The sequence below is a fragment of the Peromyscus leucopus genome, chromosome 14, assembly GCF_004664715.2.
Source record: "Peromyscus leucopus breed LL Stock chromosome 14, UCI_PerLeu_2.1, whole genome shotgun sequence".
NCBI classification, from domain to species: domain Eukaryota; kingdom Metazoa; phylum Chordata; class Mammalia; order Rodentia; family Cricetidae; genus Peromyscus; species Peromyscus leucopus.
Genome location: NC_051075.1, coordinates 9,604,292 through 9,629,959, shown reverse-complemented (window position 1 = coordinate 9,629,959; position 25,668 = coordinate 9,604,292). Strand labels below are relative to the sequence as shown.

The window sequence follows — 25,668 nt, the reverse complement described above, 5'->3', positions numbered from 1 at the left end:
TTTTTCTATCTTTATTAACAATATTACAGGAATTTTGATTGGGGTTATACTGAATTTGTAGATTGCTTTTGGTGTTCTTACCATTTTCACACTATTAATAATTCTGACAATCCATGAGCATGGGAAGTCTTTTGAAGGTTTTTTTTTTTTTTTGGTGGGTGGAGGGAGTGTTTGTTGTTATTATTGTTGTTGTTTTGTATTTGTGTATATGCACACACAGGAATGTGGGAGCTCTTGGAGGCCAAGGGCATTGGATCCCCTAGAGCTACAGTTGTAGAAGGTTGTGAGCTTCCCTATGCCTGGGTTCATGGAACAAAAATTCAGATCCTTTGTAAAAACAATAGAGGCTCTTTAACACCTGAGCCATCTCTCCAGCTCTTTAGGAAGGATATTGCAAAGAATTTGGGCAAAGCTAGGCATGGCAGCAGTCATCGATAGTGAGAAGAATGATCAGTTGAGCCTAGGAGTTCAAGGGCCAGATATTAGAAGAATCCCAATATGTGTCTTTTGGGCTCCTTTTCCACATGATTAGTTCTTACTGCTTGTCCAAGTTCTATCTGCCTTAGCATCCTGAGATCATTTTTTTTTTCTTCCTAGTAAGGTAGCCACTGTTGGTATTCAGCTATCCTGTTAGTCTGAAAAATATCCCCCAGTAGAAAATAACTAATGTGTTAATTTTTTTTCTCTCAAAGATCACAGCTTTGGCTGTTATCCAATGCCTGAAAATACAGAAAATATATACATAAATTGGTTTTATTGTAGTTTCTCATGAAAGGGTAGGTTTAGTGTCCATTATTCCATTGTGGCAGAAGCTAGAGCTTACTGACTTGATTTTCATTAAAATGGCTTCTTAAAGCTGAGCAAGAGCTCAGCCACTAAAGTCTAAAGCTCCCTAAAGGCTCACACACCGAAGTGACAGAGCTCGGCTTCCAAGATGGCTTCTTGGTTTGTTTTGTTTTCTTGGATGAATATTTCTAGATGTTTGATGGTGTATTTCCAAAAATACTATATGGTATACCTTAAGATTCAAGATTCCAGCTCATCATATGCTAGTCTTTTAAGTTTTTGTAGAATGAAATGACTTCTGTGAACTTCTGTTTGGAGTCCCATGTTAGAAGAAAATGTAGAGAGAAGCCTGTAAATATAATGTAAGAACACATCATGACTGTTTTTAAACTTCAAAGATTTCATTTCTTTTCAGAAGATAAAACAGGCAACAGTTACCAGAGATGATGGGAATTATGATGAGAACTGATGTGATCTAAATAACATTAAAATTCATCATTTAGTGATGAATGTACAGTTTAAACACTTACATAAATTATCTGATCTTTGTTTGTTTATCTATTTATTTTGAGATAGCCTCTCACTATGTATTTCTGACTGTCCTGGAACTCACTATGTAGACCACTCTGGCTTTAAACTCAGAGAGATTCACCTGTCTACCCCAAGAGTGCTGGGATTGAAGGCAAGCACCATCATGCCCAGCTAAATTCTTTGATTTAATCTTGTCAACAGTAATGTGAAGCAATATTTTCTGTATGCTTTTAATATTTTGGTTTTCTGTTTGGATTTGTTGTTGTTTTATTTTGTATGTGAGAATGAATCTGGACTATGTAGTCAAAGCTGGCCTGAACCTCTTTGGGTAGCCCAGTGGGTCTCCAACTTGTGATCCTCCTGCCTTACCCTCCTGAGTGCTGAGATTACAGGCATGTACCACCAAGAAATGGCATTTTTATTTGTTTCTTAAAGTAGGTCTTATAGAGAAAAGTAAAATATTGACTATAGGTGGAATTTGGATTTCCAGTCCAGATCATCCCAGGCCCTCCGAGAACTCTCACCTGTTGTATCAAAGTAAGAAGTCAGAGTCACACTGGATCTGGTAACAGCTAATGGTCTGTAGAAGTACAAAGCAAAGGAACGAACGCATCTCCCAGGAAGACAATGTGCAGAGCCACCCTGACTAGAGCAGAACATTTAAAATCCTTTCAGTTACGGTGCACCACGGTAATTATGCATAAAAGCACTGTTTAATAAATGGCTTTCTCCCTTTGATGGAAGTCGACGAGAGGACGATTGCCGTCATGGTTACTCTGATACTATTTATAGTAATTTCATGATAATTTAATAAAACCTGGACTAGGGAAAATGGCATTGGAGATAGTTGGGGAAATTACCAGAACTTGATTACAAACTGAACGGAGATTTTGAGGATAAGATCAGTCAAAGACCCTATTGGGTTCTGGTGTGATGAGAGAGTGAAGAGAGGAAAAGATGGACACAGACCAAAGGAAGGTTCAGGAAGATGGTAAGACCAACCCTTGTTGACTCAGTTTCCCCCATTGCTGTCTGATGGCACGGTCTGCTGCTGTGTGCGTACTTAGTTCTTCTACTGCTGTGTGCGTACTTAGTTCTTCTTTTTTTTCTTTCTTAATTGAAAACAGATTCTTTTTCATACAATATATTCTGATTACAATTTTCTCTCCCCCAGCTCCTCCCAGATCCTCCCCACTTCCCCACTCACCTAAATCCATAAGCTTTCTCTCTCTCATTAGAATATAAACAAGCATCTAAATAAAACTAATAATACGATAAAATTAAAACAAACTCAAATAGGATGAAATAAACAAACATGGGGAGAGGGTCAAAGAAAAAGCATGTGAAACACATCCAGATGCTGAGAAACACACATTCAAAAACACAGAAAACCCCTAAAACAAAATCATAAACCTTAACAAGTAAGCAAAAGATCTATAAGGTTTAAAAAAATGTCCATACAAGCATTATGAGACAAAAAAAAAAAAATAACTTTCAAAATACCCCGAGTTCGTTTTGTGTTAGCCAACTCCTGCTGAGCAGGGGCCTGCTCTTCTTGGGTGAAGTTTGTATTCCCCTGGAGAGAACGGATCAAGACTCAGAGTGTCAGTGTCAAGACAAGAACAGGAAATCTGAAGTATGAGCAGATCTCACACATGACCTTTGTACTCTCGGACTCCCGTTTAGACTGGCATTTCTCGGCGACTAACTGCAGATATTGAAGATAACCTCACAAACCTCTTTATAATTTACAGAAAGAAGTTCTGGATCAGCAACAGCGAGAGCGAAGTGATACGAGCTTCCATGGTGTGTGTATGTTTTGCAGTGAGGAATTCCACGGAAACAGGTTTTCCATTCTACAACTTTCTTAAATGCTTTTGGTCAATATGTCATCTCTGCCATTTATTCAAGGACTTTTTAACTTGGATTGGAGCAAAACTCAACCCTACATTGAATCATAGCTCATCTAAGCCTCCATTTTGTGGTCTTCTTGGGTCTTTTCTGGGTCTTCATACAGCCTTAAATTTGTATATGGTCTTCTAAAACCCCCAGATTTATCATAATTTCTCAAAGGGCTTCATGATGTCTCACTTCCCAGGTTGCCTGGCGTGTTTTATCTAGTATAGTATTTGACACAATGGATAGTTTTCCTCAAGCAGCTGCAGTATTTAAAAGAAAAACAAGTCATTGGTTATTTAGACAAATGCTCAGGTGGTGAGATTTTGTTCTCTAAGTCAGCTGAGAACTTTGTGATGAGTGCTTGGGCAGCATCTATCAGACAGGGGTGTTGGTGACACTCTTCAGGACATCCACTCCCATGCTGCCCCTCCAGCAGCTGCGAGACTGCTGGAGTGAAGGTTAGAGAGGGTGTGCAGAGGAAACGGAGAAGGCCAGTTAAGACACAGCAAGGCCCACAGCTCCTGCCGGAGTCCAGTCATCGTTCTTAGACAAGCACACTTGGAATTATTATGAATTCTAATTTGATAGAATTAAGTTGTTTTGTCCTTAGTGCTGTCAGGGGCGAGTTGCTGCACAGAGTTCATGCCATCTCTCCATGGGGGCCTCTCACACAGCTGTACTCTTAACCTAATCCCATTTGTCCAAACCACGGAACTGCAAAGAAAAATCTGATAATGTCTGATATGAACTAGGAAGGAAAACAAGACAGGAGAAAGAGACAGAAAACTTTGTTTCTAAAGTATACTGAGGAAAAATTGAGAAGGAAAAGTGTTTGAAATAATATTTTAAGTAAAACTTCAATTCTATCTAGAATGTTTTAATTATATAGTCATAATTATTGCATGCCCTTAAGGACCATTGAGAATATTGAAAAATATAATAATCTTGAAAACCAGAAGTTTCTCCATAGCATCTTGAAGTAAAGCTGTGTGATTAAGGATAAAATTAACATTATAAAGAAGGTAGAAGTTGAAATACTGGTTAAAATTATTGTGCATGTAATTTCCTGGAAGTAAAAGTTAATTGATGAAAAACTAATTTAAGGTAACAATTTTAGTGAATCATCTTGGCTGGTCTTAAAGAACCTCAAAATCTGGGAGATAAAGCAGATGGTGCCATCTTCAGCCAGACGGCAGAGACTCCCCTGCCCTTGCCAGCTCCCTGCTGTGGCTAGAAAAATGAGTGCAGTGCATCCTGGCCTGCCCTGGCCTTCCTGTCTTAGGCTCATAGGTTGAATCACCCAATTTTGAATTAGCTAGTAAACAACTTAGGTACCAATAAGATACATAAAAGAATATGACTATGGGTCTGGGATCATACAATTAGGAGGAGGCTGAAAGCTCCACAAATATACCTATTGCAATCTTGGCTTCCAAGGCAATTAATAGCGAATTTAGTCCCAACCTGAAGGCCCGGGAACCCCAAGAACCAGCAATAGTGACATCTCAGGGTCTTAAGGACAGGAGAAAATAAACAGATGTCCATCTCATTCTCAAAGTTCTTATTAGGTTATCCTGCTTGCGCTGATGTAGTTGGAAGATTTCCTGTGTCCCGCCTGGCCCGCGGTTCAGGACAAATCTCTCACCCACAATCCTGCAACCTTTTATAAAATAATCACACAGAGGCTTAATATTATTTGTAACTGCTTGGCCATTAGCTCAGGCTTATTACTGACTAGCTCTTACATTTAAATTAACCCATAATTCTATCTGTGTTTAGCCATGTGGCTTGGTACCTTTTCTCAGTTCTGCCTTGTCATCTTGCTTCCTCTGTGTCTGGCTGGTGACTCCTGACTCAGCTCTTCCTCTTCCCAGCATTGCTTCAGTCTGCTCGCCCCACCTATACTTCCTGCCTGGCTACTGGCCAATCAGTATTTTATTAAACCAGTGTACAAAAGCATTATCCAGCACTCTGGTCAGGGTTCTTGTCGTTATTTAGTATTCTTCTATATGGACCAGTCCCTTCCAGAAACATTCTCACAAATACACCCACAAATAATGCTTTACTAGCTGCATGGCCTTTCCTTAACCAGGAAAGCTGATACATAAATTAGCCATCACACCAATGGAGAGCCAAGCCCCTTCTTGATAAGCTATACCTATACCTAGTGCCCTTTCAGTGCCTGAATGTCAAGTGTGGAATCCCCAGGAAGTCCTAGTCAAGTTGGGCCACTTCTAAGCAACCGAGTAAAAAACAAAAGGACATCATCCTGATCACCAGCCTAGAGCCTGGGACTACATGGAGACTGTTAGCTCCATAATAACCTCTCTTCAGAATGTCTGCAGCTACTCAAACCCTCCTAAGTCCCAAATGGGCATGAAAACCTTGGGAAAATAGAGGGTGGCAAGGCAGGAAACTCTTTGAACTTTCTGAGCCTTCATAGTAGAACTCACACTGTGTGCTCACCTTCATGCCCTCACAATATCTAGATACCTGTCTGGCAGGCCCCAGAAAGGTACAGGAGGACTAGGCCTCAAGAGCATTCAGGGTGAACAGCAAAGGCTGGACCCCTGGGAAGCATCCCAGTACACTAGCAGCTCTTCAGCCAACTGCTAGATCTGTGTCCATTTCAAAGCTTGTATGTTGGTCTAAACACCCTGGGCAGATTTGACTCAGGCCTGCTACTTCTAGAAAAGACCTTAGAGTCAGACGGCATGGGCTTGGTCCAGTGGAACCTATAGACTGGTCCTAAGAACAGTGGTACCCCAGCTCCTCTGAGTCAGCTCTCGGACTCCAGGTGCCACTGTTCGCAGTGATTTGGGACACCTCTTATCTCATACACTCCTTGAACCAGCCATTGGTTTAGGTTTCATCTCCTAACTGTTAGACCTGAGACTCCAGGACTTTAATCTGCAGAGGATGAGGGAGGACTGTGCTCCCATGAGTACACTCGGTATGATTCATAACAATCAGGGGTCTTAGATCCATAACTTGGAGTAGTGGAAAAGCTGCCAACTCATCTACCCTTGAGCCAGCTGCTATTTCTGACTCCATCTAGGAATAGCTAGTCTCTGCATCTCATCCTAGAAGTCCTAGGCATGTGTAACTGTGTTCGGACCCTTCTCCTTGGATCCTAAGGTCTCTGCCCTGCCCTAGTGAGGATTTGGTGTACAGAAAGTTTCCAGACTCAGTGCATTATTCCACTGCCATCCATCCACCCACCCCATTTCCTATAAGAAGTTCCCAGTCTCTTTCTAGCTGGAGTCTTCTACAGCATGGGCTCTGCCCTGTAACCCATGGGTAGGATATCCTGGGAGAACTCTGAGGGTCTGACCAACACTGTAAAGAACCCAACAAATATTTTAGTTGAAGTTATAGGTTGTGTCATTAAACAGTTAGACAAGACAGCTTATTAAACACAGATTAATAAATGTGGGTCCCCCACCCCCTTATCATGAACACAAAAAGTTAACACATTCATAGAGAGAAGTTTGCTTTATTTTAAAAAAAATCTAGAAAATACTTTGGAGGAATAAAGTAAGGTATATAAAATAAACTATGCACACTCTGATAGTGATATACATACTGATACATTCCCCAAAATTCTCACCTTAATTAATGATAAAGTCCTGTATTATATAATATGCTCCTTGTTATTTAAGTTGTAGGAATTAAGATTTTCATGTGATACATATATGCCATAGAATACTATTAACTCCTTAACAAGTTGAATCACATCAGCAGGGATGGAAGTGAAATGAGCCATTATGGCATGATTGATAGCAAATGAAATGAGCCATACACATGATGGCGAGTATTTCATGATCTCACTCATATGTGGAATCTGAAAAAAAGTTGAGAATGGAGTGTTGACTACCAGTGCCTGGGAAGGGTAGTGGGAAAGGCAAAGTTGATGAGTGTGTGTGTACATCACATTTAAACAGTAGTAAGAGGTCCAGTGTGCAGCTGCCACACAACAGGGTGACTATACCTAGTGCTAATGTACTGTATCCCACAAAACCTAGAAAGTGAAGTTTGAATGATATGACTTAAGCACTATACAATATCTATTTATCAAAATACCATATGGTAATCAGTGAATATGTACATCATTATATTTTTGCACGTAAGTTAAAGATAAATTTAAATTTAGATCTCAAGTTTCTTTCTGTGAAGAAGCTAGTCTAGAAGCTGATAATTGTGCTTCCAGGTTATCATGACCCTTGCAGGTAACACCTGTTAACAGTGGGTTCATAATCTCTGTCTGATGCTGTACTAGGTAAACGTCCATAATCTCATGTCACAGAAAAGGCCATCTTGCTATGAACCGGTTGCCTGTTTTCTTCTCCATTGTATTAATCGAGGTTTTCCACAGGAACAGAACCAGTGTGTGTGATGAGGGAATGCATGAGAAGATTACTAGTGGGACTGCCTCATGCATTTATAGCCAGCTTTCTTGTCAGCCTATCTTTGGATCACCAGCCCCCAAATATCAACATGGACACCTCTTATTAATTATGAAAGCTTGGCTATTAGCTTAGGCTTGTCCCACTAGCTCTTGTAGCTTAGATTAACCTATTTCTTTAAATCTACATTCTGCCACGTGGCTCAGTTATCTCTACTCTATACCACATGTCCGACCTCTTCAGTGTCTCCCTCACATCTCTCTGATATAGTCCCTGCCTCTCTTCTTCCCAGAGTTCTCTCTCCCTGGAAATCCTGCCTATTCTCTCCTGCCTAGCTATTGGCCATTCAGCTCTTTTAAACCAATCACAGTGACATGTCTTCACACTGTGTAAACAAATATTTCACAACACACAGTGTACCATCTAAAAGTTAGAGACAAAGGTACTCCATGCAGATCCACAGGGCTCAAAATCAGAATTCAGAGTGTAACTCATTTCAAGGCCTAAGGCTTGAGAGTTCTGGGACCAGTGATGTAAGGTGGAGTCCCAAGGCCAGAGAGCCTGGAGTTCCAGTATCTGAGAGATAGAATTTTTTTTTCTAAGATTTATTTATTTATTATGTATACAGAAGAGGGAGCCAGATCTCATTACAGATGGTTGTGAGCCACCATGTGGTTGCTGGGAATTGAACTCAGGACCTCTAGAAGAACAGTCAGTGCTCTTAACCTCTGAGCTATCTCTCCAGCTCAAGGGATAGAAATTAATAGTGTCTTAACCCCAGGAGACAGAGTCCCAGAGAATAGCATCTGCCCACTGAGAGTAGGCTTCCTGCTTCTACATTCAGATGCACACCAGTCTTCTGTGAAAAAACCCTCACCACCACACACACCAAATGCTTTCCTAGTTCTCTAGTGTCCCTTATCCCAGTAAAGCTAATGTCCAAAATGAACCATCATTCTCATAGTGAGTTGGAGAAGCAGAGGCAGCATCATTTATTTACTAGATCAAATAATAGGACCTGATACTCCTACCGAGTCTAATCCTTGCAGTGTCGGAAAACAGACATGTGTGTTCACATATTGTGTAGCATATCCATTTTAACAAGGCTCAGTGTTTATGTCAGTATTTAGTACTTGCTTATCCTTTGATCAATTGTTATTATATAAATGCTATTTCTAGCCTGATTTGCTCCGACATTATTTATAAATAATAGAGATTGTTCATATTCCTTCACAGATCTGTTCTGTTGAATCACATGGCCAGAGAGCATGCTTTCAATATTGGTTTGCCAGACAACATTGTAAACTGCACTGAATTCCTATGCACACTTCAGAAGAAACTGGACAAGTAGGTGCTCTTTCATGAAACACAGCCTAAACCTAACTTAATCGTAGACATTTCTAAATTTTTTTTAATTATTTCAATAAATTAATTTATAATTTAAAAAAGTTACTTGTTTCTTACATTGTGGAAATTTACTTTTTTTGGTATTATGTGCATTTTGTCTAGATTATATTGCCTTCTAGTGAGTTTTTAATATTTTGCATTAAAATACATGATTTATGCAAAGCATGATGTAAGTTATATCATGAAAAATATACTCACCATCCATATTAGTTACTTTTCTCATTGCTGTGACCAGATACCTGGCAAGTCACAAGTGATCTGTCACATAGTTCCCAGGGGGGACAGCCATCATGGCAGGGAATGGCTCCGGCGACAGGAGGCCACTGCCACATCATTTGCAGTGGTCACAGTCTCAACTCAGCTGCCAAGTTTAGACTACTGCAAAGGAAGTCATACCATGCTTTCTACAAAGCCAACTGGAGGGAGGGAGGGAGGGTGGGAGAGAGGGAGGGAGGCATTCATGGAAGGACCGCATTACCATCATTTGTTTTGTGGAACTCAAACAAATAAATGTTAGATTAAAAAGAGGGTTCTTGCCAGGCGGTGGTGGCGCACGCCTTTAATCCCAGCACTCGGGAGGCAGAGCCAGGCGGATCTCTGTGAGTTCGAGGCCAGCCTGGGCTACCAAGTGAGTTCCAGGAAAGGCGCAAAGCAACACAGAGAAACCCTGTCTCGAAAAACCCAAAAAAAAAAAAAAGGGTTCTTGCAGCAACTGTCCGAGATGTGTTTAGCAATGCCTGTGTGTTTCTTTTAGTTTACAGTGTTTGTACTGTGAGAAGACCTTCAGAGACAAAAACACACTTAAAGATCACATGAGGAAGAAACAGCATCGTAGGATCAACCCGAAGAACAGAGACTACGACCGATTTTATGTCATCAATTACTTGGTAAGTCATGCTTTCTATAGTTAAAAAATTATTTGGTTACAATAGTGTAAGCAAAATCTACCTACAGGCCAACTAATGTGTGAATAATGAATGAATCAGTACCAAGGTTAAAAGGTAATGAGAGGCATTATCAAGAAGGCGTTAGCAGTGGTTTACAAAGCATATTTGGTGGGTTGTCTTTGCTTTGACAGATGGGTCCACAGTAGAGATGACTTCTCTCTGGAATGCAGTGTGATAGCAACAAGAACCATTTCCCATTTGTACTAGCTAGTAGCTTGAGGCCAGAGATTTGGGTATTCTGTTTTTAAAAGCATTTACTGAGTATTTGATGTGCTAGTTGCCACACAAGACAATTCTTTAAAAGCAGTTTCGTTACTCTTCTCCCATCTCTCCACTTATCCTCAAAATAAAATGTGTATCTCTGTCATTGTCTGTGTCAGCTTCTTTTCAGGGAAATTTCAGGGAAACTGTTCCATTTTACTATGAAAAAAATTTTGTATTTGTTTGGTGGCCCATGCCAAGGGTGTTAAATGCCTTAAAGTCCAAAGTCTCTATCCTGTTTGCTGCCCACTGTAGATTAGTTCTTTGGGGACAAGAAGAGATCTTCAGTTAGAGACAAAGTCACTGGGGTTATTTAAAATTCTGGGAGGAGATTTGGGACTGACATAATGACTGGAGAATGCTACCAGGCTTGCCCTCAAGCCTCCAACTTTTTAATTGTATGTAATGAAGTACACTACCCATACACAGGAAAGGATTAAGTAGCTCTACAGAAGGATGGAAGATGAGAGTTTTGATGGCGATATTTTCTGAAGCAGGGTTATTTTGGGGTTGTTGTTGGTTGTTTGTTTGTTTTCCCTCTCAATGTAAGTACACTAAAATCCAAACCTGTTGATTTGGGAAGGCTGATTGAATATTACCCGCCACTCCATGTATTGGATAGAAAGCGGTATACATGATTTGTGTTTGAGATCTCTGCTCTAATGTGCACTTTTTATGTGTTCTAACTTAGTCAGATAGTGTTAAACTGAAATTCTCCTCCAGAAGTAAGCTTAGCATGTACTTAAAGATTGACTCTGGGAACCTGCCAAGCTTTACTACAAATGTTTTACAACCAGCCAGAGGCAAAGGCACCCCCTGAGTCCTTCAGTCTTCTCTTAAAATCATTCAGTCACGACTTCCTAGAGTGAAGCTGCTTCAGGGCCCAGCCCACCCCACCAGGGAGTGGCTACAGCACTGGCTGGAGTATGCAGCCACAAGTATGCAGCCGCTGCAGCAAGCCAAGAAAGCAACTCAGTAGTTCTTCCCTCTGGGGCCCTTTTAAGTGAAGATGCAAGAGCTGCGAATTAGCAGAACACTGTGTAGCAGGAGTCCTTACCTTGGAGGGAGACTTGAGAGGAGCCACACACTCATATTCTATTGGCATTTTAGAAAAGTGTGATACTTCAATCCCTGAGCATCAAATAGTGTGACTGACTGATTGTCAAGCTGAAATTGTTTATGAGTACCAGCTGTCCCTAGGGGGAACATGATGCATTGTACTAACCACAGATTTGCTATAGCAACTCATGGCTCAAGAGAATACAATGGTCTTAGTAAATATGAAATCACAACTTGAGGGTGATATTGACATAAATCCCATTTTTAAAATAATAGCACTGACAGAGATCTTTCAGTGGGCCAGGCACTATCACAGGTGTTTATACACTAGTCATTTAAGCACACCCCCAGGACACAGGCATTATATGAAGGCCACCCTCTAGATAAGGAGACTGGGGCAGAGTGAGGCTAAGTCATTTCCACAGGTTGATACCACCAGGGTAAATCAGTTATCTGCTGCATCCATTTTCGTTCTTCTGGTAGTTGAGATAATGTTGGTACCTTCATTGTATTCTTCAAAGGTGTTGATATCATAATGGCTTTGCCTGTTCTCTTGAAACAAACTCAAAAGTAAAGCTGGCTTTAACCTTTGCTTTGTGATTCTCACCTACAACCGTGGCTTTTTTAACCCAAGTATTGAATTAAATGGTTAATAAATATGAAAATGATTAGGGAAAATTAAAATGTATTCTGATACATTAGAATATCACCTTTGAAAAGGACAGAAGAAAGCAATAAAGTCCCTGAGATGTGTGACTGCTCTGAACTAGAAAAGTACTCACCAGACACCTCAGCCTTAACAACATCCTAGGGATGTTTAAAGAGTCTTGTTATAAGTAAAAAGCATAATAATATTTAGGATATGCATATAAGAGAATGTTCCAAATAGTATTAGTATGTCATTAGAGAAAAATTAGAGCCAGCAGCTTCTCAGAATCATCATAGTCTTATTTTTAGACATGTTAATGAACACTATTTAATGTGAAGAACAAGTTGTTAGCATGAAGAATAAATTCTCTAAAATTTTACCTAAGTGATGAGTAATGATAAAACCTTATTTTTAAAAAACTAAAGCAAAATAATGAGAGACTTTCATGGAGTGTTCCACAGAGGACATGGGCAAATGACAGCTGTATCTGTAGTCTGCTGTGTGTCCCTTCTGTCCATTTCGTACAATCCACTTTCAAGTGCCTTCCCAACACTGAGAAGACTGGGGAGAAGGAAGTATTTTGTAGGCAGGGTGGCTGATTAGATCTCTACTCTCAGAGTTCAGAGACTGGAATAGGAGGCTGGTGTGAGCACATCCAATGAGCATCTTGTCCGAAATCAGCATTTGACCTCTTCTGTGAGGTAGATGAGTAGTAATCTGACCATCGACCATGGAGCTTCTTGCTCATTTCAAACACGTTTAACAGATATCTGGCAAGATGCTCTCCAGTATCCTCAAGGTAGAAGAACAAGGACAAAGAAACTGTTCTCAGCCCCCTTTAAACTGAGCAAATTTGACAAGTGCGCTTCTTCTTAGGTGAGATCATTTCTGTGCTTAATAACTTATATTAGTTTTTTAATGTAACAGACTTGCAAACACATTGGCTCTCCTTTGCACCGTCTTGATCATTTACCTCAAATCTTGCTTTGTTTCTTCATCAAATAGAGTTTAATGAATAGCAGTAATTGTTAAGAGACAAGATCTCCCTTAGCTTCACAAGTCAGATACTCCAGCCTCAGGGACAACAAACGGCTTGACATCAGTGGCCTCCAGCCTCATGTTCCTAAGGCACTCAGGCCTCAAGCCCAGAGTTTTCTAAAGGAAACTGTTTCTGTTATGGTTTAATCATGTAGTCTGTTTTATTTTATTTAATCCTAAAGAATATGAAGCTCCCTAAAAACAGATGTAGGCTCCTAGCCTGAAGAGTTTTGTTACAGTATTCTAAATCCTTCAAAAGATGTCTTTCCTCTGTTTCGTGGGGGGGGGGGGGGGGGAGAAACAGAGAGACAAAGAGGGACAGAGAGACTGGGGATCAAACTAGATGGAGGGGTCCTGTTTGAAGGAGATCTTTTCCCTTTTTCCTCCACCCTCTCATTGCTCACAGGCCATCTGATGCAGAGGTTTGAGGGGGTGTTTTGAACATCTTTACAGACATGCCTTCCAAACTTTGTTTTTCTTGTGTTCTTAGCTTTCCTGACATGATTCATTAGCACAGTGTCTTAACTGGAAAATCATGTGCCTTGTTTTTTTCCATGTTTTCCCCCTTTAGCTCCTGTCCCTAAGCAGAGTACTTTGGGAAAGGGTAGACCACTGTCAAGTGCAAATTGCTTGTTTCCTAATAGACTAACAAAAATAGATTTTGCTCTTTTTTTAAGATTGGTAAATTTTAAAAGTTGTATTATGAAGATAAATTGCTACAGGTTATAGTAAACACTCAGAAAGTTGCAAAATTATGCTTGAGTTACCAAGTCTGACAATGGAAAAAAATGGGTTTTTCCTTTGACTCAAAACATTTGTTGATAAGCATCATTTCATTTCACTTGGTAACATCACAGATGGCCTCTTCTTGAATGCCTTGTAGCAATAAAATTATGACCATAAATCCTAGTCCAGAGAGACCAAGTACAGCATGAAAATGTTAATGTATTACCAAAAATTCTTGCAGAGATCCTGTTAACAGTGTTGAAACCATTCTTGATGCCCTATAATGAGGTTCCAACAGTTTATGATGACTCTACAAAGTACATTATAGCATTCAAATTAACTGTCTCTAATGACGGTATGGTAGATCTCAGCATGTCTGAGTTTATGCATCGTTTGGCTGATAAATAATGACAGCTTCAAGCCTCTCATTAAGGTGGTGAATGATAGATTTTCTTGCTCCCTCTAAAGTATAATGGTGCACATAGTTCTTTGTTTCAGCTAAATGAATACCTTTATTTTAGGGGGAAGCATGTCCGTAACTGAGAAAATCTTGGGTACAGGATTCCGAAAGAAAGCCATTGAATGAGAAGGGTGGCTGTGCTCAGAGCTGGCCCGGCTGGGCTTGGCCAAATCTGCGTCAGCTCCTTGAAAAGATGTCCAGTAACAGGCCTTCATCAGCTTTCACGTACAGATTTGATTGAGAAAAGACAGGTCATAAAGAGGGAAAATCAGTTCAAAGGAGAAAATAGAAATGACTGGGCTCTCCTAGTCATCCTTCTGTGGGGTTTTGCTGGCACTGCCACACAGAGGCCCCAGGAAGTGGAACTTACGTACTAACTGTGAAGGGTAAAAGGATTTAACAGATATTGAGTACCTACCGCGCATGTGCATTGTAGACACTGTGTAATTACCTCACAAGTCCTTTTAAAGTAATACCTAAATAGACGACCTCAAATTTGAATTTATTTTCAGTTACAGTTAAAAAATTGTAGTATCCACTGTGGACAGAATCAGAAAATGTAACCAGGAACAAAGGTCGTGTCTCCTAAAAAGACATGCCCATACACACAACAGTGCGTGGATTCCTCCAAGACGTGGAGGAATAGAGAGGAGCTTGGAGCTTGGAACGGAGTGTTACTATTGTTTGCTTTTCATTGTTTGAGTTTCATACATTTCTACAATGAATTTTAGTCGTTTTCGCACATGCTCCATTCTTCTCTCACCTCTGCTCTCTCCCTGCTGTTCCCGTCCTTCTTGTCAAATCTCCCTACCCCGTACTTTCATGTCTTCTTTTTCTGCATGGCCAGTGAGTTTAGAGGTTCTTGCCTGAGCATGGGTGGGAGGTTATTTACTGGAGCGAGGGCAGCTTACCAGTGGCTAGCCCAATAAAGAAAATCACAGCTCCTCCTCCAACAACAGTTAATTGCCAGTAGACACTCAGGAGGGGTGGGGCCTCGCGGGCCCCTCCAGCATCCATGATGAAATGTTGAGGGGCTCAATAGTGTGCTAAGTCTCGTGCAGATAACCACAGGTACAGTGGGTTCACAAATGCAATGGCCATGCCATGCCCAGAGACATCTTTCGACAAGTCAGAGGAAGACTTGGGTGGTTGTATTCAAACTGAGATATAGAAGGTCAGCATTTCAGGCAGAACATTCTGGAGAGAAAGCAGCTGGTGGAAGCAAGTGTGCTGTGTTGAGGGTCCAGCAGGAATCCCAACCTGGCTGGAACATCCTAAGGAAGAAACGGGGCAGTGGGAAGTGAGGGTGCAGAAGGAGCCAAGGGAGGCCACGGGGTACATAGACCATGGTAGAGCTCTGAATTGTGTTCTAACTGATGGGGAGCCATGAAAGGGTTTCTGTATGCAAAGAACTGTCCTTTAGGGAGATCACTGTGGCTGCTCTCTGAGGATGAAACTACAGGAGAACAAGAATGGAAGCTATCCATACAAGCATATCTAGCCTCAGCCAAGGGCAGCTATAGAAGCAGCCTTATAAAAAAAAACATGAGATTGAGCCGGATGGTGGTGGCGGTAGTGGCACACGCCTTTAATCCCAGGCAGAGGCAGGTGGATCTCTGTGAGTTCGAGGCCAGCCTGGTCTACAGAGTGAGATCCAGGACAGGCACCAAAACTATGCAGAGAAACCCTGTCTCAAAAACAAAAAAAAAAAAAAAAAAAAAACAGAGAGTTGGGGGGGGGAGAGTTTGATTTGGGTGATTTTCTTTTATGTGTAGAATGTGCATGAGGGCTCTTGTGCACATACATGCAGGGGCCTGAAGTTGATGCTGAATATCTTCCTCCATCACTCTCCACTTTATTTAAACTCTTTCCCCCTAAACCCAGCATTCACCAGTTATAGCTAGTCTTGCTAGTCAGCTGGCCCCAGGGAGCCCCTGTCTGGGCTTCCCAAGCGTCGGGATTACAGGTGACCGTCAGACCTTCAGGTGACCATCAGACCTTCCTGGCGTTATGTAGGTTCTGGGGCCCAGAGTCTGATTGTCACTCCTGTGCAGCAAGCACGTTGTCCACTGAGCCATTTCCTCAGCATCAGTCAAGTGCTGATCAACCAAAGGGGGTCGATGTCTTTGTGGGGATTGCACCTTGATTGTGTAGTTGTCAGGATGAGCTCTGTAGATGATAACATCCTTTTGCGATGTCAGAGGCTTGGACACGCTGCTAGGAGGCATTTCAGTGTACTTGGTGGTTTTCTTTAAAAAATAAAATAAAATGCAGATCCTCAAGTGATTCTAATGTATGTCCAGGCTTGAAAACCCATGATTTAAAATGAGGGGGGGAGGGGGGCGGGAAAACATGATTAAAAGGCTATTGTCATTTCTCCAAAAACAAAGGAAATATTTTTGCTGTTTAAGTTCTTAGCGTTTCAGGATTTATCCATCTCCATCATGGCAGTGAACTTTTAACTACACCTTCCTTGTGCTGCTCCAAAATCGTGTGAGTGAGTTTGCTCTCGTGCTGGTACCTAAGCTCCGTGGCTCAGTTCTCACGTTTTCCCCTCTTCTCCCCACTCTCTCTCTCAACCCTGCTGCTCCTGCAAAGGAACTCGGGAAGTCATGGGAAGAGGTGCAGTTGGAAGATGACCGAGAGTTGCTGGACCTTCCGGAAGAGTAAGGCCTGTCCCTGCTGCTTAATTACAGTGTTGAGGAGTTAGCAAACAGTTCTTTAATTTGGTCTGTAATTACCATTCCAGAGAGAGAATAGAAAGAAAACCTCTTTGAGCCATGCAGCCTTTCATGAAATAGCAAGATTTTTAAGTTAAAATAATTTTCACATAAAAATCACTAAAGATACTTTTGGGAGAGTTTTGTTTGGGTTTGGGTTTGTTTTTTACTTTCTACTTTTTCATACAGAGAGCAGAACATAAAAACACAGTAATTATGTTAAGAACACAGATATAGATTGTCAGCATCTTAGACAGAAACCTGCTGAAGATAACAGTGAAGCCAGAAATCCGATTAAGGCTTTCTGATTTCTTCATATTCTTTTCTACTATACATTAAAATATCATCAAAGGGAATTTGGATAAGGAAAATAAACTCACACTTTGAGTGATTATATGTACTAATACAGTGTTGGACAGTTTATTGTTTGATCCGTATATCTGTCCCTTTGAAGTGGTACTGTGTGAGTCTGGTAGTGACGCTGTGGTGCAGACAGGTTAGACCACCTGTCTCAGGTCACACTTGGAAAGTGACGGCACTGAAGGAGACTTCACATACCATGCATTCTGTGACAGAGATTTCCAGTTGTCTCTCTGCACCCACTTGCTGCTTCTTCCTTAGCAATATAAAACCTGATAACCATCAGGATGCTGTATGTCATGTAAGTAAAAGCCTTCCACAGCCCTTCCTGCAGCTAGATGTGGCCACATAACTGCACTTTGGCTCCAGAGACGAGTATGTGAAAGTACATTGCAAGCCCAGAACAATGTTTCGGCGCGGTAGTATGCATAGCCTCCTCCTTAAGTCGCTTGCCTATCATTACAGCTGTGATGTTGTACCTGACGAGAGGCAACTAAGAAGAGAAGGGGTTGTTTCAGCCAAGGGTTTCGTGGCAGTGCAGTCATGGAAGCTGGGGCTCCATCACTGCTGACGGGGCTTACAACATCTTCAGATGAGCAAGCAGAGGCCTGGGGCCAGAACCTGCCTCCACTCCCTGCTTCCATGGCCCTAAATTGGTCAGCTAGGCCCCACGTCTAAATGGTCCTACAACTCCCAAAACAGCCCCACCGCTGGGGTTGTGAGCTGCCCACCGTGGATGGTGGGAACCCGTCTCAAGTCTCTGCAAAAGTAGTGTTTGCTTTAACCACAGAGCCATCTCTTCAGCACGATATTTACTGGTTTTCAGTCAAAAATTGAGTTGATCTTCAAAGTTATAGCAGTGCTAGATTCTTAATGTTCCATAAAAGTCTCCCTTGTTCCAATTTGAATGTGTATTTCCTTATCATCACAATTCTTCCCTGCTGGCCATTTTTCTGGTTGGAGAACGACAAGAAGTTGGGAATGTTTCAAGAAATAAATGCATAGGATTAGAGAAAATAGTAAAAGGACCCTGTCAGCTTTTTAGAGGTTGACTTATTTATGTGTGTGCGTGCACTTGTGTTTGTGGTGTGGGCACCTGTGCATGTTCTCGGTGGCCAGAATAGATCTCTCCCTGAACCGGGGCTCCTGTTTTCTAGGCTAGACTGAAAGCCAGCAAGCTCAGGTGATCCTCCTATCTATCCCTCCCTCAAAGGTGGAGTTCCAGGGGTATGTGAGAACCCTGTTTGTTACATGGGTCCTGGGATCTCAACTTGGTCCACATGCTTGTGAATCAAGCATCCAACCTCTGAGCCACCTCTCCGGCCCCGTATGCCCTTTGAGTCACCATTCTACTACGACATGGAACATTGGCCCATTTAAAATAATCAGTGGTTCCCTCCTGAAACACATGTGTAGCCTCTGTGAAAATACACCATCCATCATGTTGAAGCCCAACGCCAGCATCTCGTGTGCATTTAGCGCTTTTGGCTAATGAGAGAGCATACCATCTCTAGATAGGCGTCCTTTTTAATTAAAGTGCTTTGTCTCTGGAAAATACCACACTCTTCCATTCTCAAATCCCTGCTCAGAAGTGTGGCACATGGAGAAAACGGGGCAGCACCTGCTGGCTCTTCCTAGTCATCTCCTGATACTGTGTAGAATGTCAGATGCTATATCTGAAAGTCATGATGGCATGTGACAGTCGTCACCAAAATGTCAGACTCCAAGACTGGTGGCATATGCTAGGAACGAGACACTAATACAGCTCATTGTGTGGTGCACCCTCCAGTGAAAACTCACCATGTTTTCTGTCTTCTGTTTTTAACCTAGTGACTGGTCTGATTGGCAAGAATACCCTGTGTGTGCTGTCTGTCTATTTTGTGAAAAGCAAGAAGAAACAATAGATGAATTGTATGTGCACATGAAGGTGAGATGCTTTTGTCTCCTTGATCTTGTTTCATTCTGACAGGGTGAAGGTGGTGATCATTGGACCTTCATTACTCCTGGTTTATGTTGATTGTCAAGTCAACTGGACCTAGAATCTCCTAGAAGGAGCCTTTGGGCATGTTTGAGGGCTTTCCTTGATCAGGTTCATTTGGGTAGGACGACCTACCCTAAATGTGGACAGCACCACTCCATGGACTGGGTCCCAGACTCAGGAGAAAGAGAACTGAGCACCAGTACACCTCTCTGCTTTGTCCTTTCTCCATGAAGGTGTTTCTGTGTTTGTTTTTGTTGAGGTGTGTTAGTCTCAGCATGGAGGCAGGCAGGAAACGAAAGCACACATGCTCCAATCATTATTCCATTCCTGAAGTGCACTGGACAAGCTGAAGAGACAGGCCAGGTCCCTCCAGGACAAGCATGGGGCAGTGTATAGGATGAACAGTGGGATCTGAGTGGCCATGAGTGTAGTTGCCAGCTTCAAGTGCTCACCTGGTAATTCTAGCTCAGAAGCTGAGATCTGCAGCCACAATCGCAGTACCCGAACATAGTGGCTTCTGAGGTCTGTTTTCTGGCTTTATGTCCTGTTGAGTGGGATAGAAAGAACAGAGGACTTGCTACGCACAAAGATCAAGGTGGAACTGGGCATGATTTGGATGTAGAGCCCCTTCAGGGATCAGGAATTAGAAAGAAGAAATGTAGGCACAGTCCTGGTCTGCTTCCACTCTGGGTGTCATGTTTATATTAAGGTAAACCTCGGCACTAGAAATTCTGAACCTTTATGACCTCAGTATACCCAAAAGATACTCCCTGTTTGTTACTGTGACCCTTGGCTGAATGCTGCGGTAAAGAAAAGAGTATATAATGGTGTATGACAGTATCACAACTTTGGAACATTAACAGTAGGATATTTCTGAGGAGTTCTCACATTCTCTCCCTTTCTTCTCAGCTGCGTCTGTCTGTGGTTGATGCCTCTTCTTCACTTACCTTGGCTCCTCCTCATTCAGAAATACTGTTCTTAGTTGAGCAAAATAATGACCTGGAGAAAACTAGAATGATTATGGGCATATATCCTTACAAATCTGTGTGTCTGTAATAGGTTATGAGTTATAATAGGTATGATACCACTAGGGTGGAGATATGTAGATCTACAGCTTTATTACCGTGTGGGAGTGACCTTTTTGGTATCCCCACTGGGGTCATTGATCCTGTTCAGTCACTCTTGGTGGTAGCATGTCATGAATTCCTGAGCATCCTGCAGCCAGTGGTACTGCACCAAGTGCTGCCACAGTGAGCCTGTGAATTTGAACATTGACACAGACAGCTGGAGAGAGGGGACAGGCATAATACAGTGAGTCTCTGTGCTGCAGCAGTCCTACGAAAGCGTGCTTGGTGAGAAGATGGGCGAGAAGAGAAACCTTGACATGCGTGAAACACCACTTGCCTGTGGTTCTCTAACACCTGGTTCTGGAAATATGGTTCAGATGCCCTGCATACTACAAGCACAACTTACCATGCACTTTTATCAGACTAGACATTTCAGACATGGTAAACTAAAAACTGCACCAATAAACTGTAACTAATTAAAATATTTTAACTGATTGATGTGCCTTCTTTGGATCACGCTTTGAAGAACTGCTGACCATGGGGGAAGTAGATAGAATTAGAAGATTTCAAAAGCAGAAGACGATGAACTCAGACTGCTTCTAACATACTCAAGTCCCTATGAATCAGCTGTCTGTTTATAACTTCAGCCTGAAAGATTAAATAATTCATATGCTTACAAATATCTTCCATCCCTTTTTTAGGACACACATGAGTTTGATCTCCTCAGAATAAAGTCAGAGCTCGGTAAGTTTGGTTGGGAAGTTGTTTTCCGTGACACTGCACCTTTATGAACTGTCTCTCCTATAATGACACCTGTGTCCTGTCGCAGTGACTGGGGAGCTGCAGTCACAATGTCTGTCTCTGTGCAGACACTCTCACAAGAACTCACTAAAGCAGTGATTCTCAGCCGTCTCAAATTCTAATCTTCAGAGATGTATTTTTAATTTCACGTCCTTTCTTCCGCTCTTTAATACAATGCAAGAAGAGGCTAGCAGAAAGAGCACAAGTTTATAGGGCTTGGGGCTGCTTCTTATAATTTATGTATTTGTTTCATTTCTGAGACAGGATTCATGCACTATGCAGCTCTGGCTGGCCTCAAACACACAGAGATCTGGCTGCCTCTGCCCTCTGAGTCCTAAGATCAAAGGTGTGCGCTACCATACCCAGATAAGAGCTCAGATTCTTAAAGTCAGACTACAGTAGTGTTCTGACTCATGCACTTCCAGTGTATATGACCTTAGTGCAGAAAATAGTGACCTGTGTATACAAAAATGCATGCAGCAGTGCTTGTCAGAATAGCTACTACTAGTCATTACAGATGTGAACAATTATGTTGCTCTCAGAATGACTGCCATGGAAGGATTAGATGTTGAGACATAAATTACCATTTTCCTGCTGGGTCTAATACATTGAAAAGCTCACGTCCTTTCCAGCACACTGGCTACTTTGCTGAGCTCCTGGGCATGTGCCTTTGCTTTGCTGCTATTGTAGACATCTATGTAACATACATGTTGCACACACCATTGGTTTACTAGTCAAGACAACCACCCACCTGGTGTCAGACCGTGGCTCTACCACTTCCTGGCTGCAAACTCTTGAACAGTTTCCTAAAGAGTAATGTTGATGCAGTGAGTCCACCGTGTGATGATGGCTTGGATGTTTGAATGTATGAAGACATGGAGAGTGGTTAGATTAGAGAACAGCATATAAGCCCTATATTGGGATCCATTATTGTATTATAATTGTTCCATCTTTTCAGGTTGGTTAGTGAGGATAAGTGTCTCCTGTAAGAAATTATGACAAAAAAAATTTTACTGTTTTCTACATAAAAATGGTAAATATTGTCGAATGTTTAGTAGAATTTAAGGCATCACATGATACCCCATGAATATTTAGGCTTTTATGTATCAGTTTAAAATGAATGTAGTTTTTTAAGGAACTAAATGATGACAGTGAGGAAATAATGCTGACGGTTGTCTGATGGCTTTCAGGATTAAATTTCTATCAACAAGTGAAGCTGGTCAACTTCATTCGAAGGCAGGTTCACCAGGGCAGATGCTACGGTTGCCATATGAAGTTCAAATCCAAAACAGATTTGAGGACTCACATGGAAGAAGCTAAGCACACCTCACTCCTTCCCGACAGAAAGACGTGGGATCAACTGGAGTAAGTCTCTGAAGTGGACGTGGACCCTGTGCCCCGTTCTCCTTACCGTGTCCCTTTATTCAACTTCTCTAAACTTAGAAACACATCTGAAGCCAACTGTAAGCTAGGAGTTTATAAAGTTTATATAACTTATAAACACATGAAACCAGTATTTTGAAATCTGAGTTGGGTAGTCATGTATAACTATAGTTCAATATAGAAGTAGATACAGACTTTTTAATTATATTTTATTAACAAAGTATTCCAAGCATCCTTCCCTATCTGATGCCCATCTGTCCATCTTTTTAATGGCTGCCAGATGTCCCTTTGAATAGTATGTCCTAACTTGTTAGGTTATTTTTTACCTTTTGCTATTAAAAGTAGTGATAAAATAAATAGCTGTATGCCTGTATTTGTATACTTACCTAATTATGTCATTTCGGTAAAAATTACTATGTCAGTGACATGTACATCATGGAACTCCTGGTGTACATTTTCCATATTGGCACCTTAAAAACATTAAGCCTTTGTTCTCTGATATGAACCTATTGAAGTGAGTGCTGTCAAATTTCCCAAGTATCATTTGCCAGTCTCATCCTTCCATGATGGTTCTCACATCATTCTTGTTAATGTCAGTGGAAGGAGTGGATACTAGCTGCCTAGACATTTCACCATTCTCAGAGAATATTAAACTGGGCCTCCACAGAACTCTAACAAGATCACTCTAGCTTTGCTTGTTTGGAAAACCTCCTTTGGAAAACTTTCAACTTATGAGGACCAAAGTCAGCCCTCTATTGAACTGGTGCACTGTTCTTGGTTCTTATACAGACTGGAGATGAAGGAGCTAGTAATCATTATGTTTTTGTTGGGTGTTTGAAAATTTTACTTTTGAAAAAAAAAAATAGCCATTTTGAGCTTAGTCAATGTTTGGGAAGGACCAGGACTCTGAGTAAATGAATGGGGTGCTGTTTTTAGCTGTCACAGAGCTGCCCAGTACTGGGGCAGGTTGCCTGCACTGATGGTGTTTCTTACGATGAGAGATTCTGAGCTGAGTGGCCCGCTAGCAGGCTCGTGTCAGACAGGAAGGGGCAGGGGAGAGCATCAGGGCTGTCTCCCAGCACAGCCTTTGTGTAAGGGGACGTGGCTAAGCTGGCAGTGTGCACTCAGGTGCGTGGACTCTTCAGGAACTTTACTCATTTGGTTACTCGGTGTCTCTGTGGTTGCTTCCAGGTATTACTTTCCCACCTATGAGAATGACACCCTCCTGTGCACACTGTCTGACAGTGAAAGTGACCTAACAGCTCAAGAGCACCATGAAAACGTCCCTGTCATCAGTGAAGACACATCCAAACTGTGTGCTCTGAAACGAAGCAGTGTTTTGAACCAATTGCTGCTCCAGGAATGCCTAGAAAACTAGGAAAGAAGAGCTCAGATCTGGCTTTTCATTGATGAAATCGTGCTTGCTCTTAAGGAAGCTTTTTAAGAAATGAAGGAAAATAAAAATGAGACATTTTTATATTTAGACTGGGAAATTTTATTACGGTTATCTTAAATGATTTTATTTCATAAACTCATGGTTATCTACAGTAAGGAAAACATGAAACTCACAAATAAACCTTCAAATGTATAAACCACAGGCCTCTGTCACCTAACAAGTCACACATTTCAGTGTGATTTCTGTACAAAATTGGTAACTTATGGATATAATGATTCAAAGAAGACCCACAGAAGCAAAGAAAGATGACCAAAGATCTGGATAATGCACAAATTAGACTATTTAAGAATAATCCAAACTGATGGTATTACAGTGTTACTGTTTTCTTGGGTTACAACCCCATAGAAATGGACACAGTGTAATTAAGCTCACTCTTTCCCCAATATATATATATATGTATATATATATATATATATATATATATATATATCCCTACTACATATTATAATAGCAATAGTAACAAAGATAAGTACTATTGTCTAGGAATATAATTGCAGTAGCATTACAGCACCCAGTAAAGTTAAAAGGAACTTTTCATTTTTAATTTTCCCAAGTGGTTTCAAAAATGTCTTCTCATAATAGTACCAGCTGTGAGGCAAGTAATATGACCTCTACTAAGATGCACTCAAGAAAAGTCACTTTTGTGGATTTCTACCAGAAATGAATAGCCTAGATAACCTAGATAAAATAAAGAAACACCAGTCAAACCTAAGTTAAGTGATAGTCTGCAAAATAATTGGTCTTTGCTCTTATAAAAATGCCAAGGTCATAAAGAACAAAGCTAAAATTATACTATTCCACATTAAGGAGGGTTAAAGATAGGGTGATGGATGGATTGGATGCAGGAACAGGAAATAAGTGTCTGACTTTCCATGAAAGGAAATCATTGAAAATACTTGACAGGTGCTGCGAACAGGACGGTATTTGCTTTAGTTACTTTTCTTGCTGGGACCGAAAGCCTGACAAAGAGCAACCTAAGGAAAAGGGGACTTGTTTGGGTGCCCTGTCTGAACCCATGAGGCAGGCAGTGGCTGGCTGTGTTGCAGCTGGTGAAGAATGCTTCCTCCTTTTCCTTTAATCTGGGACGCCAGCCCATGCAATGGCGGCACACACCCACTTAGCGTGGGTTCTCCTACCTCAATCACATCTAAAAACCACCTCACAGGCACCCAGAGGTTTGTCTCCTAAGGACTCTAGGTCTATCAAGTTGACAGTATTAACCACCACAACATTGCTATTAATTTACAGATTTTATGATTGTGCCGTCATGTTTGATTAGGAGATCCTCCCAAAATATTTAAGGATGAAGAAGCAATTTGTTTGCATCTTATGCTCAGAAAATTTACTTGGGTGTAGAAAGAGAATGATAAAATACATGTGTGTAAGACATTACAATGTGAAGTATTTATGGAAAATCTTGGTACTGTGTCTACTCCTCTAAGTCTGAAATTAAAAGGTTTTAAAATAGCATTTTACATTAGGTTTGCTTAATCAGGCCCCAGGTGAAACCAATAAATTGCATTTGGTTGCTGTGATTCCTTCAGATCCCTTAAGGGTCTTATATTCGACACCAATTCACATTTCCTCGGGGGAGGGGGAATGTATGGAAGTACATGTGTCGGCTACAGCTAAAGCCTGAGGGTTTCATCCCTCGGTGGCACCAGGGACTCACCAGTTCTTCTCAGCTGATGGCTAGCAAGCCTCAGGGATCCTCCTGTGTCCACCTCCTCA

General features: G+C 41.4%; 1 protein-coding gene across 1 annotated transcript in view; it reads left to right on the top strand.

Annotated features, from left to right (window-relative positions):
• The window catches only part of Znf277 (zinc finger protein 277), a 129,975-nt gene extending 106,009 nt beyond the window's left edge, over positions 1-23,966 (top strand). The window contains exons 5-12 of the mRNA XM_028872272.2: positions 3,072-3,163; positions 8,859-8,969; positions 9,784-9,916; positions 16,768-16,835; positions 19,080-19,176; positions 20,999-21,041; positions 22,289-22,463; positions 23,673-23,966. Of these exons, the coding sequence (XP_028728105.1) occupies positions 3,072-3,163; positions 8,859-8,969; positions 9,784-9,916; positions 16,768-16,835; positions 19,080-19,176; positions 20,999-21,041; positions 22,289-22,463; positions 23,673-23,859 (906 nt within the window). The 3' untranslated portion in view covers positions 23,860-23,966. The remainder of the gene's footprint in view (positions 1-3,071; positions 3,164-8,858; positions 8,970-9,783; positions 9,917-16,767; positions 16,836-19,079; positions 19,177-20,998; positions 21,042-22,288; positions 22,464-23,672) is intronic.
• Positions 23,967-25,668: the final 1,702 nt, after the last annotated feature.